This window comes from Acanthopagrus latus, chromosome 10, assembly GCF_904848185.1.
Source record: "Acanthopagrus latus isolate v.2019 chromosome 10, fAcaLat1.1, whole genome shotgun sequence".
NCBI classification, from domain to species: domain Eukaryota; kingdom Metazoa; phylum Chordata; class Actinopteri; order Spariformes; family Sparidae; genus Acanthopagrus; species Acanthopagrus latus.
This window is the reverse complement of record NC_051048.1, coordinates 9,623,586-9,637,603: the sequence shown is the minus strand read 5'-3', so window position 1 is coordinate 9,637,603 and position 14,018 is coordinate 9,623,586. Positions and strand designations below refer to the sequence as shown.

Sequence of the window (14,018 nt, the reverse complement as noted above, 5' to 3'; positions counted from 1 at the left end):
GTGGTGAGCGTCTGATCCAACATTTGCACTGAAAAAAAAAGATAGAAGGTATGATTAGTTGGTAGGTTAGTTCGAGAGCTTGAGGCAAGACGCTTTATCCCACCTAACTGGCACTGCGGAGAATAAGACAAATTACTGCCCTGAGGATAACATACAACTGATAAAACCAGTTTGAATGTTTACAGATGCATCCAACCAAGTCTATCCTTGGAGGCATCAAAAATCATATCATGCTTTTGATACATATCTGGTGCTGCCTCATGAAGGTGTTCCAAACGCTAATATGAATGCTGGTGTAAATGAATCAATGAGAACTTAGTCTTCCTGACCTTGATGAATAATTATTTGTAATATGTAATTGTTTAGGTGTATTGCTTCACCTCGTTATTAGGAATAAACTCTTTTGTATGTGAGTTTACAAGCTTTTTCAGGCCCATGGAAGAGGAAATAGTCAGAATATCAATGGAGATGTTTTTCTGCTCTGGCTGCGATTGACAGGATGGCGGCTAACATTCGGGCAAAGACACAAAACATGACAACAATGTGACACGTCAGATGCAAAATAGAGCCCTTCTAGACATTTTCAAAGACACGGTCAGTGGTGCCGCATAAATGCCTTCCATGTGTTTCCACTCGGCTGCTTCCTGCTGTTTTACATTTTTCTGACACGGGGGAGACAGTTGCCAAAAGTTAAAATGAAGGGCCATATTAAAAGAAAGTTGTCTTCACTTGCTAAAATTGATACTGAATTTTCTCAAAAAAATCTGTCTCTCAAATAGATCAGCCAAGAGACAGTTAGTTTAGCATGGAGACAGTGGCAGGAATCCGCAACTTTCTGCACTTACTCTTCAATTTTTGTGTGAATGAACTACTGGGCTTATAACATGCTAATTAGATTTAAAATTCATTCGATTTTTTTCACCTAAAGACAGGTGTAAAAATTGGCTAGTACCTAGCATGCTAGTTGGCCAGAGCCAAGAAATAGCAGACTGGTGAATGGAAACAACCCCTAAAGTCACATATCTTACCATAACACCACAACTTGTTTTTTAGCCATGCTTTTTTGAATGGATAAATTAGTAAGATTTATTAGTGCTAGCTTAAAGTCTATTTGCTAAAGTCGCAATTTGTTATGTTCACTTTTTTTTTTTTTTTTTAATGGAAAAAAGTCAGTGAGCTATAGAGGTGAGAGCTAGAAGCTAGCTAAGTCCCCCTGCCTCCCGTTTTTATGCTAACCTAAGCTAACCATCTCCAGGCTCTAATTTCACATCTACTGTAGGGGTGGTGTGTTGTTGTTGTGGTGTTGATCTTAATCTTGGCAAGAAAGTGAAGAAAACGTATTTCCAAAATTAAGGCAACTGAATAGCTTCCGTGGGGCTCTCATCTCTGTTAGCTGTTCTGGAGCTAACACAGATTTTAAGCTATCAAATGGTACTTGTGCTTAGATTATTTTCTCAAATGCTGTTTCCAAGGTGAAGAATATACTTCTAATATAACGTGCTAGAAAAAGTTTCCAACAAAACAATAAATATATATCATAATGGACAGATCAGAGATTCTCCAAGATCCTGATGTGAACAGGGATTTCTCAGGATCTGGGTCACAGCTGATCAGAAGCTATTGGGTGCACCTGTGATGTTGTACCTCAGCTGGCTGCAATCAGTCAGTTGGTTAGTCTCTATAAGGGGGTTCAGTTTCCCTGCTCAGTTGGTCGTGTGTTTTCAGGGAGCCAACACCATCAGTTGGCTCTCTGTGTTTTCCGTTTGAGTGAAAATCTGAGATTAGCGTGTTTGAGATTTCCTTCTTTTAGCCAGTTCCATACGTTTTGTTGTCCACCCTGTTCAGTGACTTCACCTTTTTTGGGTCTGTTGCTTTTGTTTCGTCTATCATTTTGATAGTATCAGTGGGTGGCCTATGTGTTTTATTCCCACCGCCAACCTTTCAGATACCAAGGGACCAGTTTTCTTTAAACCTTTTGTGCTTACATTCTTATCTTCCCAACCTGTGACCCTTGTCCTTTCAGGTTTTTTTTTTTTTTTTTTTTTTTTTTTTGGGTAAACGTAAAGATATATTATTCAGATATTTCAGAGAAATGTTCACTTTGTTGTCTTAACGTCCGTCACAATTTTAACACTCTTCATTGCAATAAAAAATGGCACCGATTCATTGTGAAACTCTGTTGAATGCCCTCACTGTTTGGCTTCGGCAGTGACACGTCAAAACGGCAGAAAAATAAATGGACTTTGGTTTGTACTGAGTCACTGCTCGGGCCTTTTTTAAAATGGTCTCATTGTCTCGAATGAAAAGAGAAAAAGAAGCATCTACCGACACACAGGGTTTGCTTCGTTTTTAATTGTTAACTCCAACATGAGTGTGTGAAGGATAATGGGCTACATTGGATTAAGCATTTTGTGCAGGAGCTTATAACTGCCATTGTCTGTTCCCCTCACCCTGCAAAATTTCCTCCTCTGCGTCCCAATAAAAAAACAAACACAGCAGCACTGAGTGGACGCTCTAATCTCTTTAACCTATCACACACACACACACACACACACACACACACACACACACACACACACACACACACACACACACACACACACACACACACACACAGCTCTTCTAACATCTCCCATTTCCTACCTGTAATCAAAATAGAGCAACAAACAGGCAGGAAGAAGGAAGCCCTTCGCATATCAGCGTCTCTCCCCCCAGCATGCTTCAGAAGAATTAGGTCAGGGATTGATGGTAGTATCTTTCCAAACCGGGGTCGAGCATTGAGGCAAAATGTGGGTAAAGGGTGGGAGATAAAAGGGAATGAAGTGCGCTGTGATCTTCACTTGTTGTGTTCCAGCGGTGGATTTGTGATAACTCACCTCACGGACCAGGAATGGCACTTTGTGAAATGTACGCTTTGTCCCTGAGCGGCCTAAAATTGGTGCGATTACCCTGCGCAAACACCGGCGTATTTGGCGAAAGGCTTTTAGCTGGTCAAACATAAGCTAATCAAACAACTGGAGGATTTTTTTTTCTTCCTTTTTTCGAGCAGCGTTCTGCGCTTCGACTTAAATTTCAGCTGCCTGTAAGGTTAAAGCGTTTAGTCGTGGCTGGTTTATCTGGCCTGTCGGAGCGTAGTGGAAGGGGGGAGGGGGAGCAGTGAGGGTGAGTCACAGACTTCCCCACTGCTGAAAAATACAGGTTACAGTTGGAAATAATACAAGGATGACAAAAGGAGGGCCCTGGCTTATGGAGCAGATTCCGCTGACAATGGAGAGACTATTTTGGGGCTGAATAAATAAGAGGCAACGTCACACTGTACCTACTGTAGGACACACACACACAGGAGCGCACTGTGTGACCTGTGGAGACCTCCTGTTCAACAAACAAGCGGTGTAATTATATGCCTGTGTGGCGCTGCAGGTGGAATGTGCTAGCTATAGTCAAGCCCTTGTTGTCATAAGGACTAGAAGCAGCCCCAATAGCCAACAGACATGAGCTCACCATCATTACAATGAGAGGCGTGGCCAAGCCCGTCACCGCTGTGGACCTGATGTTGCCGTGGAGACAGGAGACACACACACACACACACACACACACACACACACACACACACACACACACACACACACACTCACACACACACAAAGATTGGCTTAGAGTGACACCACTGGGAAATTAAAATGGTAGCCCAAAGCAACAAGCTTTTATTGGCTGATCACAGCTTGATCCTGGATGTGTTTGCTTAGTAAGTTTGTGTGTGTGTGTGTGTGTGTGTGTGTGTGTGTGTGTGTGTGTGTTTGACGCAGGGCGCAGTACAGGTGCACTGCATATGCATCGCGTAATTATAATGACAATGTCAGGCAGTGTTGGAGAAATATTCACCACGCTTGTCTGGCATTCGGCATCAAGCTCAGATGAGCAATTACCGGCCTTTCAAACCATTTTACAGCTCTGTTGTGTGTTGTTGTTTTTCGACATTTGTGGGGTCTCAAAACAGTGGACTCGCAGTGTGGGGTCCGACAGTTTTTTGTGGACCGACATCCTGAACAGCACAAGTAAATACTTAATGTTAGGGTTAGAGTAGTAGTATTTAGATTCCAGGTAATGTGTGCAAGTCTATATAATGTCCCCACATGTGATGAAAACAAGGATTTGTCTGTCAGTGCTCTATGACCCTGAAACAACAACAAAAACATGAATTACCTGTTTCACAACGGGCTTTGCAGCTTAACCTACTGTAGCGCTCCCAGTGTTTCACAAGTGGGCTAATTGCAGCCAATTAGAAGGGAGTTTATTCATCGGTCATTGTCTGAGATCAAAGACAAATTATGTTTCTAAAAGCAGAAACATGACAGCAACGTCTTGTAGCAGGCTCCAATTACAGTGAAAACCCCGAGGCGGTGCATTGGAGGCAAAAAGTGAACCATTTTATTACATTAAAATGTTTCATACAAACAATGCATACACACTAGTTTCATATTGCTTCAGACATAAGTTTCTTTTCTGTTTGAATTCCAGTTAAACAACTCTGTAACAAAATCTAAGTACAACATTTATGAAAATATAAATCTCTAAACAGGTAAGTCAGTCCTGACAATACAAAGAATACCATAGAAACATTCATTATACCAGTATGTCAACTATGAGTTGCAAACATGTAAGTTATTAAAAGTCATTCAAGTTACTTAACATACAATAATACCATTTACTGGCTTCCATATGGACACATTCAAATATACTCTTAAACTGGCATTCCAATATATTTTATAAGAGGACTCTTTTTAAACTTTTAGCAAAGATAGCACATTTTCTCTATCATAAACAGAATCACAGTAGAACACTGAAACAATTTGGTACCAATATAATTACAGTACAAGCCTCAGAAAACAAAAGAGACAGTCAAGAAAATAAAACACAAACTAAAATTGGGACTTTGGCAATTACATAATATAATATATTCTTTCAATTTCGTAACTCTAGGGAAATAAAGTAATTTAAAGCTTGATGCTGCTACCCGGTTTGAAATTATCCAAGGGCCATTATCTCAACAGTTCAAAAACTAGTAAACATACAATAAGATGGAATAGCCCTTGAAAAGTATATGTCAAAGTGTAAGTGTGTTTTCAATCATGCCTGGCAGATAATTGGTCTCATGAGAGCTCAAAATTGCGTTTTGGGTTATTACAGACATGCTCTGAAAAGCGATCACGGTACCTGCAAGGTACAACCTCATTTTTAACTTACTATACTATACTTTAAGATTGTCAGTGTACTAGATCTTAATAGCTTTTATTGTAGCCTGTCAAGCTTCTATGGGGTCACGTAAGGGTCAAAATCATTTAGAGCTTGTGAAATAATATCAAGAACTGTGGTTGTATTTCCCCTTTTGTCAACCCATGACAAACCTCTACATGAGCAATTCTAATTTGTAAATGTGTAAGAAAAGATTTGTATAGATAATATCAGAGACTGACTAAAAGTTGTGCAAAAAAACTAGGCCAAATTCATAGTTGATGTAGATTTAAATTTCTTCTGCAGTGACAGTTTCTTTCAACTCATTCCAAATCTTTTGAATCTTGATCCCCCCCCCCCAAAAAAAAAAAAATCTGCAAAAGATGAAATACAATGAAAGGTTTTCATATTTCACAAGCTCAAACTTGACTCTCTTAGTCCCATATTTCCAAACGTCCTGTCTCTGCTGTCAGTTTTTTTGTACTGATGCCAGGCGTTAACAGCGTAGAGGGAGTGGAGCATTTCAAGTGAGGAAGCTGTAGCCTGCAAGTACCCGGATGGCCTTGCGTATTTTTGTAGGCAAATCCAATACCAATATATTGAGACAACTCTAGATCACGTTTTAACAATTTATACAATGTTTCACATGAATAAATCTAATAATTTATCATATCATAAAACCACTCATAAAGTGCTTCAACCGACTGTCTAAATCTCTAAATATATTCACACGGCCAAGTTGCTTCAGTGAAACACTGGGTTAATCACTCTGTCCTTTTCCACAGGAACATTTATACAAACTCCACTAAACCTAAAGCAAGTACACTGGTTAAGGCGTGAATGTGTATGGTGCTATGCTACACTGTATGCTCAATAGTGGTGTTTCCCTTAACACAAACGGCACACAAACTGATGGAACTGCAGGTAAATTCACATCAAATTTACGTAAACTGTTCCAAGAAATTTCTACAGCTATCATTACAAAGAGCAATGCCATCGATCTCTCGTGTTGTTGACTGTTTCGTTTAGATTTAACATCAATGCAAGTATTATGTAACTGTGTGTATACTGTGTTTACAAATTCCCTGCATTTTCATAAATCTTGTAATCTGCACATAAAGAACATTTTTAAATTCCAGGCACTCACTTTGATTGCATTAAGCACAACATAACATTTTTAAGGAGTTGCACAAATTGCAGCAGCCAAAAAGGGATATGTACATATGTTCATAGTTCTTCCTTTTTGTACAGTACCGACTGATGTTGATACAAACATAAATACACTATTTTTCTTTTCTTTTTTTTAAAAAATAAGAACAACATTATGGCTTAATGTGCACAACGTAAATAAAGATAGTGTACAATGAAAGTGACTAAGATCACTGGAATGGCTTTGAAAATGTTTGACCACGACATTTGAATAATAACTCTGTTCTTCAAATGCAAAAGGACACATAATGGCAAACTAATACCTCACAGAATAGACATGTTTAATCTTCTCAAAAACATAGTATTTTTCTAACAGTCTTGTGTGTTAAACAAAGAGAATAACTTGGAAGTAAGTAATACATAATTTGAGTGCAGCGTTAAAACCGTCGGCCCATTGACTACCCAGAGGGCTGACATCTGCAGCTGAATCACGTGGCTGTAAACAAGAATCAACTGCAACCCCAGAGATTCTAAACTTTGTCACCTATGTCCACCTGCCTATCCTAACTCAACCAGCTTCTCTGACTTTGACCTATCACTGCAGCAGTTCAGCCTTTTTTGTAGGTGTCGTCGACTCACCTTCCCCAGAGTCGGACACGTTGATAGGGCTGTCCCTGGAGAACACCTCAGTTGACTCCCTCCAAATGCAGTCGGCAACAGTCTTAAAGGAATGGTTGCCACATTTTGGCCGCACCTTCTGCGAGGCGTTGTTGACAATCTGCCGGCTGTTGGAGGTGGCTATCTTTATTTTGAGGGCAGCATCCACACGATCCACTACTGTGTATGTGCCGATGCTGCCATCCTCAAAGCCAATGATGATGTTCAGTGCTCGCTGTGAGAGAGACAGGAAGGTGGGCGTCTTGTATAAGGAGCAAGTGCCAATGCTTTTGCCATCAGCAAGGCGCATCACGATCAGATTGGACACAACACCAGCATCATCGTCTTCATCACAGTTCCGGAAACAGACATACACAAGGTAACGCCCATCTCTTGATAATTTCTGCCGCCAAATGATACCAGCAGCATGGACAAGCCTAAGCTTCCCGCTGTGGAGATCCAGGACATTAATATTCTCATCACCTTTGGATACAATTCCGAGTTTCCCATTGGGTGAGATCTGAAAGTCCTCTAGATTTTTGAGGAAGTTGGTAGGCAGCTGGACTCGCCTGCAGACCGATTCATCTGCCACACTCCAGATGAAGATGGTCTCTGTGGATGTGATGAACACCACACAGTCAGGGCAATCAGGAATGAGCTTGAAGTTGACAATGGTAATGCCATCATCACAGACAAACTTCTTGGACACACTGCCCGACCACAGGCTAACAGCGAGGAGCTTGTTTTTGGAGGTTCCCACGAGGAAAGTGTTTGCTGTGGTGATCAGTGCATTCTGGAGGGTGACTAAGATGTTGCACACTTTGTGCCCAGTTGCCAGCCTCCAGACTCTGGAAGCATTTTGCTCGCAGAGGGACACCACAAACTGGTCGTTGTGGGTGATTAGCAGCTGTGATATTCTCTGTCCGTTGATACGGAAGATGTTTTCTCCAGTGTTGGTTTGCCAGATGTACTGACTGGACTTGTCGTCTGAAGTCACCATGAGATCCCCTGAGGAGGTTAGGACACAGTTCTCGACTATGCCTTCGTGCTTAAAGACTGTCTCAATGAAGCCAGTGCTGAAGTTCCACTTGTGGACAGCTTCTGAACCGTCCATGGTAAACACATAATCCTCTCTGCCGGACAACTGCAAGGTCTGGATCTTCTTGCCAGTTTTATCAATATTAGACATGGCTGTGATGATATCAATGTCCCAAACAGACAGCACTCCACTGCTGGCAACAGAGAGGAGCAGGTTGTGGTGGGCTGATTTAATAAGTTTGACGATAGCCCCTGAGATCTCAATCAGGCTAGCCATGCACTGTCCACTGTCCCTCCTCCAGACAAAGATAGAGGAGGTATTCTCCATGGAGGCCACAATGCTTTGTCCATTCTTGGAGAGAACAGCAGCCACAAAGCGTTCTGTACGTTTGGCTTTGAACTTCTCTACCATCTTCCACACCTTCGTGTCCAGCACCTCGATACTTCTGGCCTTGCAGATGAGAATGGAGCGCTGGTCTTCAGATAACTCAATGCTCACCACTTCACTGTCATCCCCTCTACAATCATAATCCTCCATCAGCCGTGGGTTGGTGACCTCTTTGGTGTTCCATACTGACAAACTGCCTTCATTGTCGATCATCACCATTTGGTTAAGCGTGTCCAGGACTAGGATGGATTTTACAAATCCACCAGAAAACTCAGAGGTCACAGTGGCCAACTTGTCCCCATTTCCAAGATGAAAGATGGATGCAGTATTGAGGTACTGGCCACAAAAGGCATACATTCCATCTGGAGAGCACTGGACACAAGTCACCTCATACCAGCAATGGAACTGGTAGAGGGGCCAACCGTACAATAGGTCAATAACGTTGACGTCCTTACTGGCCTCAAGCCAAGCTAAAGCATGATGGGTTGACAAAGTGAAACCATTGATGAAAGCTACCCCACCAGCCACACCACTGTGCTTGGACCCCTTGATTTCAACCTCAGATAAAAGGCAGGACTTGTGATTATCATAGATGAGCAGCGTGTTTTTGGTTGTGGCCACGACCAGATACTTTTCATCAGATGTTAGCCTGATTCCCAGCACAACAGATCTGGCAGTGTCGATCTGTCTTAGAAGTTGTCTACTCTCTACATCCCAGGTGCTGACAGACCCATCTTCCAGGGCTACTAGGACTATATTTGGGGCTAGAGTGGGCAAGATCTCCACAATCTGCATGTAGCTAGAGCACAAAGGAAGCCTCTCTGGACTGTAAGTGACGTCCATTGAGGAGTGGAGAGGCACAATGGAGCAGTACTTTGGGCCATCTTTGTCACACTCGAGGAGGAGGTGTCTGAGCTTTGGGAGGGAGGTGACAACAGGCAGAAGCCTTTGCTGCAGTTCTGCAGATAGCGATGCTGGGTTCTTCAGTACTTTCACCTTGATGCTACGAAGTGTGGTGGCCAGGAACTTTAGTTCTTTTTCTTGGGTGTAGCTGTAAGCTAGGTCAATGTCTGTTAGAGCCTTATCAAACTGGCCAATTTTTATCATTGTGTACAGCCAGCTGAAGTTCATGATGACACCAAACATGAGGTCATCTGTGCGACCACTCCTGGTAAGGTGGTACACCAGCTCCGTCATCTTCCTGTGGTTGACGAAGAAAATATCAGGCTCTAAAAGGTTGCACTGGAACACCCAAGGCTGCTCAGGAGTCTGCCTGTCGTATGAATACTTGTCAGAGGATGCCTTTTCATGGGACTGCTGATGGTGGGGGTTTTTGTGATGAGATATGTTCAGGGAAGTGAAATGGTTGTTATCGTAAGTGAAGATCTTCTTCCTGCCTCCTGACCATGCTCCCAAGAAGTACTCAGCTAGGAGGCTGTGCATTTGATGGACATCCTCCTCATTACTGAGATACAGCTTCTGGGCAATGAGATGAAGATGTCTGTTGGCCCAAACCATCAAGGTGACGTTACGTACCTGACGTTCAACCAGATATCCATCCAGCTCCTCTTTGAGCCTTGCAACCAAATCATAAGAGATCCTCAAGGGGTTTTTGAGATAAGTTGCCACAATAACATCTCCGAGAACTATATTATCAAGGGATAGAATATCTTCCAGCTCGACCTCTGTTAGCCCAGCCTTGGCCATGGTGATATACCCTAATGCTCTAAAGACAAATCGTTGGCCCAATTTGTTCTCCACCGAGTAGAAGAGCTGTTCAATGCTTTCGTGCACTGTGGAGCACAGCGATCTGTCGTCCACATCTTTGTGAGACCTCCAATGAACCACTTCTCTGTAGATGAGATTGACAAACATTGGCAATGTACACTTGGCAAGAGCCTCATTCACATAGATCTGTTGGCCTGAGGTGACTTTTCTCTTCACTCCCAGCAACTGCTGTTTCAAGGTTTGGCTGCAGACCTTGCGGTCCCTCTGGATTAATTCCACATAATACCCCTCATCATGGATGAGGTGTCGAAGCTTCTGCAGGATGCCGTGTTTATTGGGCAATGTTGAGACTACAATGCGGACTGTCCGAGGCAAATGTATGGGGAGCCACCACAGCTTGCGAACTTCATCGCCATCTGAGAGCTGCTCCAGGGCATCAAGGACAATAACTAAGGGTCTGTGGAATGAAGATTCCCCTAGTAGGTTGATCAGCAGCTCCTTCATCTCCTGGATCTTGTTAGGCAAAAAGTGAATCAGGCAGCGGTAGTTTAGTGCAATCTGTTCACAAATGCTCTGGAGGAGGCTGCGTAGGTCTGTAGAGAGCTGACTGGAGCCGATAAAACGGACAATGACCACTGGGTCTGTTTCAGGGCCCATCTCTGTCTGCAGCCATGTGTAGGCCTGAAAAACAGCAGAGATGATTGTTAGAATAATTAGAGTAGAACAAAGCTATAAACTGAAAAAAAAGAAATCTCTGAATAAAAAAAATCTTAAAATTGAACATTTTAAGACATTTGTTTATATTCTCCTGGGCTGGTCAGAACAACAGTCAAACAACTGATATAATCAAAGCTCTAGAGTGCAGGCAGAGGGATCTAATTCATCGTTATTCAAACAGTATGAGGCAGGGCTCATTAGCACTGCAAGGAAGAAAAATGTAATACATTTTTACTTCATGACAGCAAATCTGTGCTACACCGAATTTCTGACTTTTTATTAGATGTAGAAAACATCTACAACTCTGTTATGTTTTTTTAATGTTCTCAAACATTGTCTAGGTCATAAATACATAACTCTTATTCATATATGAATACTGTCTTACTTAATCATCAGACAACATTCAATGAGTAAACTCTAGTACAAATATGAGGCTTCATTGTTAGTATAATTTCATTCATGAATTCATGAAAGGGCCCAGCTGAGATTTTGAGACATTAAGATGGTATTTGACACTTTTAGGGCAACAGTGATGACGCCTACTCGTCATTTAGCTGTGTGTATGTGTGAGAGAGGGGGAAGGGGAAAGAAAGCGACACAGTATCTGCCAGCACAGCGTTTACAATTCTAAATGCTTTGCATGTGTGTCTAAGACTGAATTTATAAAAGTGTGAATATCAAAGACTTTAAATTTGAGTAAGGACATTTTCTGTCATCCTGCTTGATTTTCATAGATTGTTACATTTTATAAATCTCAACTGTTTATGGAAAGGAAACTAAAACTTTACGATATGTCACATGTCAGAACAGGAAGGCAAGAGCAGAGAACTGTAAAATGGTAAAATCAGGTAGAGGATTGCACTTTCTTTCAATGCAGGTTTTGTGAATCTGTATGTCTGTGCACAAGCCTTATGCTCCCTATTAAAATCAGCCATAAATAAAAGTCTACATAACTTTAATTAACCTGATGCTTATGTTCAGTAAATGCCATCCATTATAATGGGCCAGAGAATCGGCAGTGTCTCTGTAGGCTTATTCCTACATTAGCAATAATCTCTAAACTGTGCCAGCGCAGCCATTGCTCTGTTAGGAACCCATTACACACTGCTGTATTTATGCTTTAATAGTCTATTTAACAACTACTGTGGTTTTTAATTATTTGATTATTATTCTAATTATCAATATTCTGCAACTGTGCATGATTTGGCTGATGATACGAAAACTGTTTTGTGACAATCTCTACAACAGTAATTAATACTGGGGACCTGAGGAGTTGCAAACCACACATCTGACAGCTCTGCCCAGAGTCCCACGAATGTGAGACATTTTGACCTGGATTCTTCTTTTCTCAGTGGACTGCCTTGAATAATATATCAAACGTGATATATAAGTTCAGCGTGTTACATTTTCAGCTATGTTGAAAACCATCGGTTTCCAGTCTTTTTAAATATTTTTTTCCCACCCTTTTTGGCTGACACCTGTCCCATATTAGTCCTCCCTCTTGTGTGTTTAAGTCTGTGTCATGTGTCGGGTGTTACTGTGTTTACTCCTTGTGTTTTCTGCAATCCTGCCTGTGTTCCCCGAGCTTCAAATTGGTTGGGTTTTGTTGCTTGCCTTTGCGTTTTTTGGACATCAGCTTACGTGATTAAAGCTTGCCTTTTCTTTTCTTTTTTATCCATCTGTCTTGGTATCCTGCATTCAGGTCCTTTAGGGAATAACAAAACATAAGCACGAATTTGTCCATTTTTAGCTTTCATATTTCACTTATCTGCATCACATAAGCCGTTGTTGTTCTGTACTTTGTTGCACTACAAACAAGCCTCAGCTCAGCCCACTCGCAGGACTACGGAGCTTCTCTTTTCTACAAGATCTGATGTGCTCTGAGCTCAAAAGTAAAAACAAAAATGCTCCAGGGTTCAGATAAATCGAACATGTGAGGTGTGAATTACACCCTGCTGCCCCAAAACACCTCTGCACTTACTCTGCACCTTTTAGTCCGGCTCAAATCTAATAACATCTCTCTCCCCTTCAAAACACCGAGGCCACATAGGATTCAAACAATTTTTTTAAACTTGCTGTAAATACTGAATGGCTGGAGATTATCACACAGGACAAAGCAGTGGAGAGAATCTTCATTCTCCAAGGCCGAAATGAAAGAAAAACACAACTGGTGTTGAAAACATGAAAGCAGAAAAAGATGTTTGTAAAAGTTATAGCAGGAAAATGAGGACAAGCTCTAAGAAAACGAGACAAAACTCCCCTGATAGAAACAAGAAACATGTTCATGTTGCACTAATAGAATATTCTGAAGCAGACATTACTGTAGAAATGCCACATTTTCTTTTTTCCCCCCCTCCCTCAACCTCCTCCTGCGTCACTTGTCTCCTCAGTCTATTGAGTGTTGTCGGCTTGAAGTCACTTGAAGTCAGTCCTCATGCCAACCGCTTTCAGTTTCGCTTTCTAATCAGCGCCCTTGTAATCTTTTGTCTTCTGAAGTTCCGGCTTTGATCAATGTTTTGTTGCTCTTTTATCAGCCTTACTGCACCTCGTAACATTTTTCTACAAACCACACAATGAACTTGGAGGATACTGTATGAATGGAGCTTCCTATAAATGACTGTATCAGTGTGACAGTTATTACAAAGGTTGGACAGGAGGGCTACATCTGTGGGTGTGTGCTGTGTGATCTTGGCGGTGGTGTGATCCTAATGTAGCCGGGCAGCCAGATGGCACACACAAAGCCAGAGCGTGAACAGAGAACACACACGGGCGCTCGTTCACTTTAAGAGACAAATGCACGCAGACTATGTGGAAATCTCTGCAGATGTTCACGCGCATCGAAAAAAAAAAACAAACACAAAAAAGTCATATCCACACACAGACAGGCACAGAGGAAATGAGAGATGTGTGCATGGCAATGGAATGTCTTTTGGCAGCCACGCAGATGGTCAAGCGAGCGCTTGATGAGAGGAGATGAACAGTTGCACGCCCCCTCATACGCTGTTGTGCAAAGATGGACACATGCTCGTATCAGATGGACAGACAAAAGAGAGCAAGCGTGAACAAACTGCGAGAGCCGGCCAAAGTGCAGGCAGGGACCACCGGGAAG

At 42.0% G+C, this 14,018-nt stretch overlaps 1 protein-coding gene across 3 annotated transcripts in view; it reads right to left on the bottom strand.

Moving 5' to 3' along the window:
- Positions 1-4,411: 4,411 nt before the first annotated feature.
- The window catches only part of LOC119026792 (NACHT and WD repeat domain-containing protein 2), a 51,656-nt gene continuing 42,049 nt past the window's right edge, over positions 4,412-14,018 (bottom strand). For all 3 annotated transcript variants that reach the window (XM_037111322.1, XM_037111321.1, XM_037111323.1), the window contains exon 8: positions 4,412-10,873. In XM_037111322.1, coding sequence (XP_036967217.1) covers positions 6,977-10,873 — 3,897 coding nt within the window. In that variant the 3' untranslated portion in view covers positions 4,412-6,976. The remainder of the gene's footprint in view (positions 10,874-14,018) is intronic.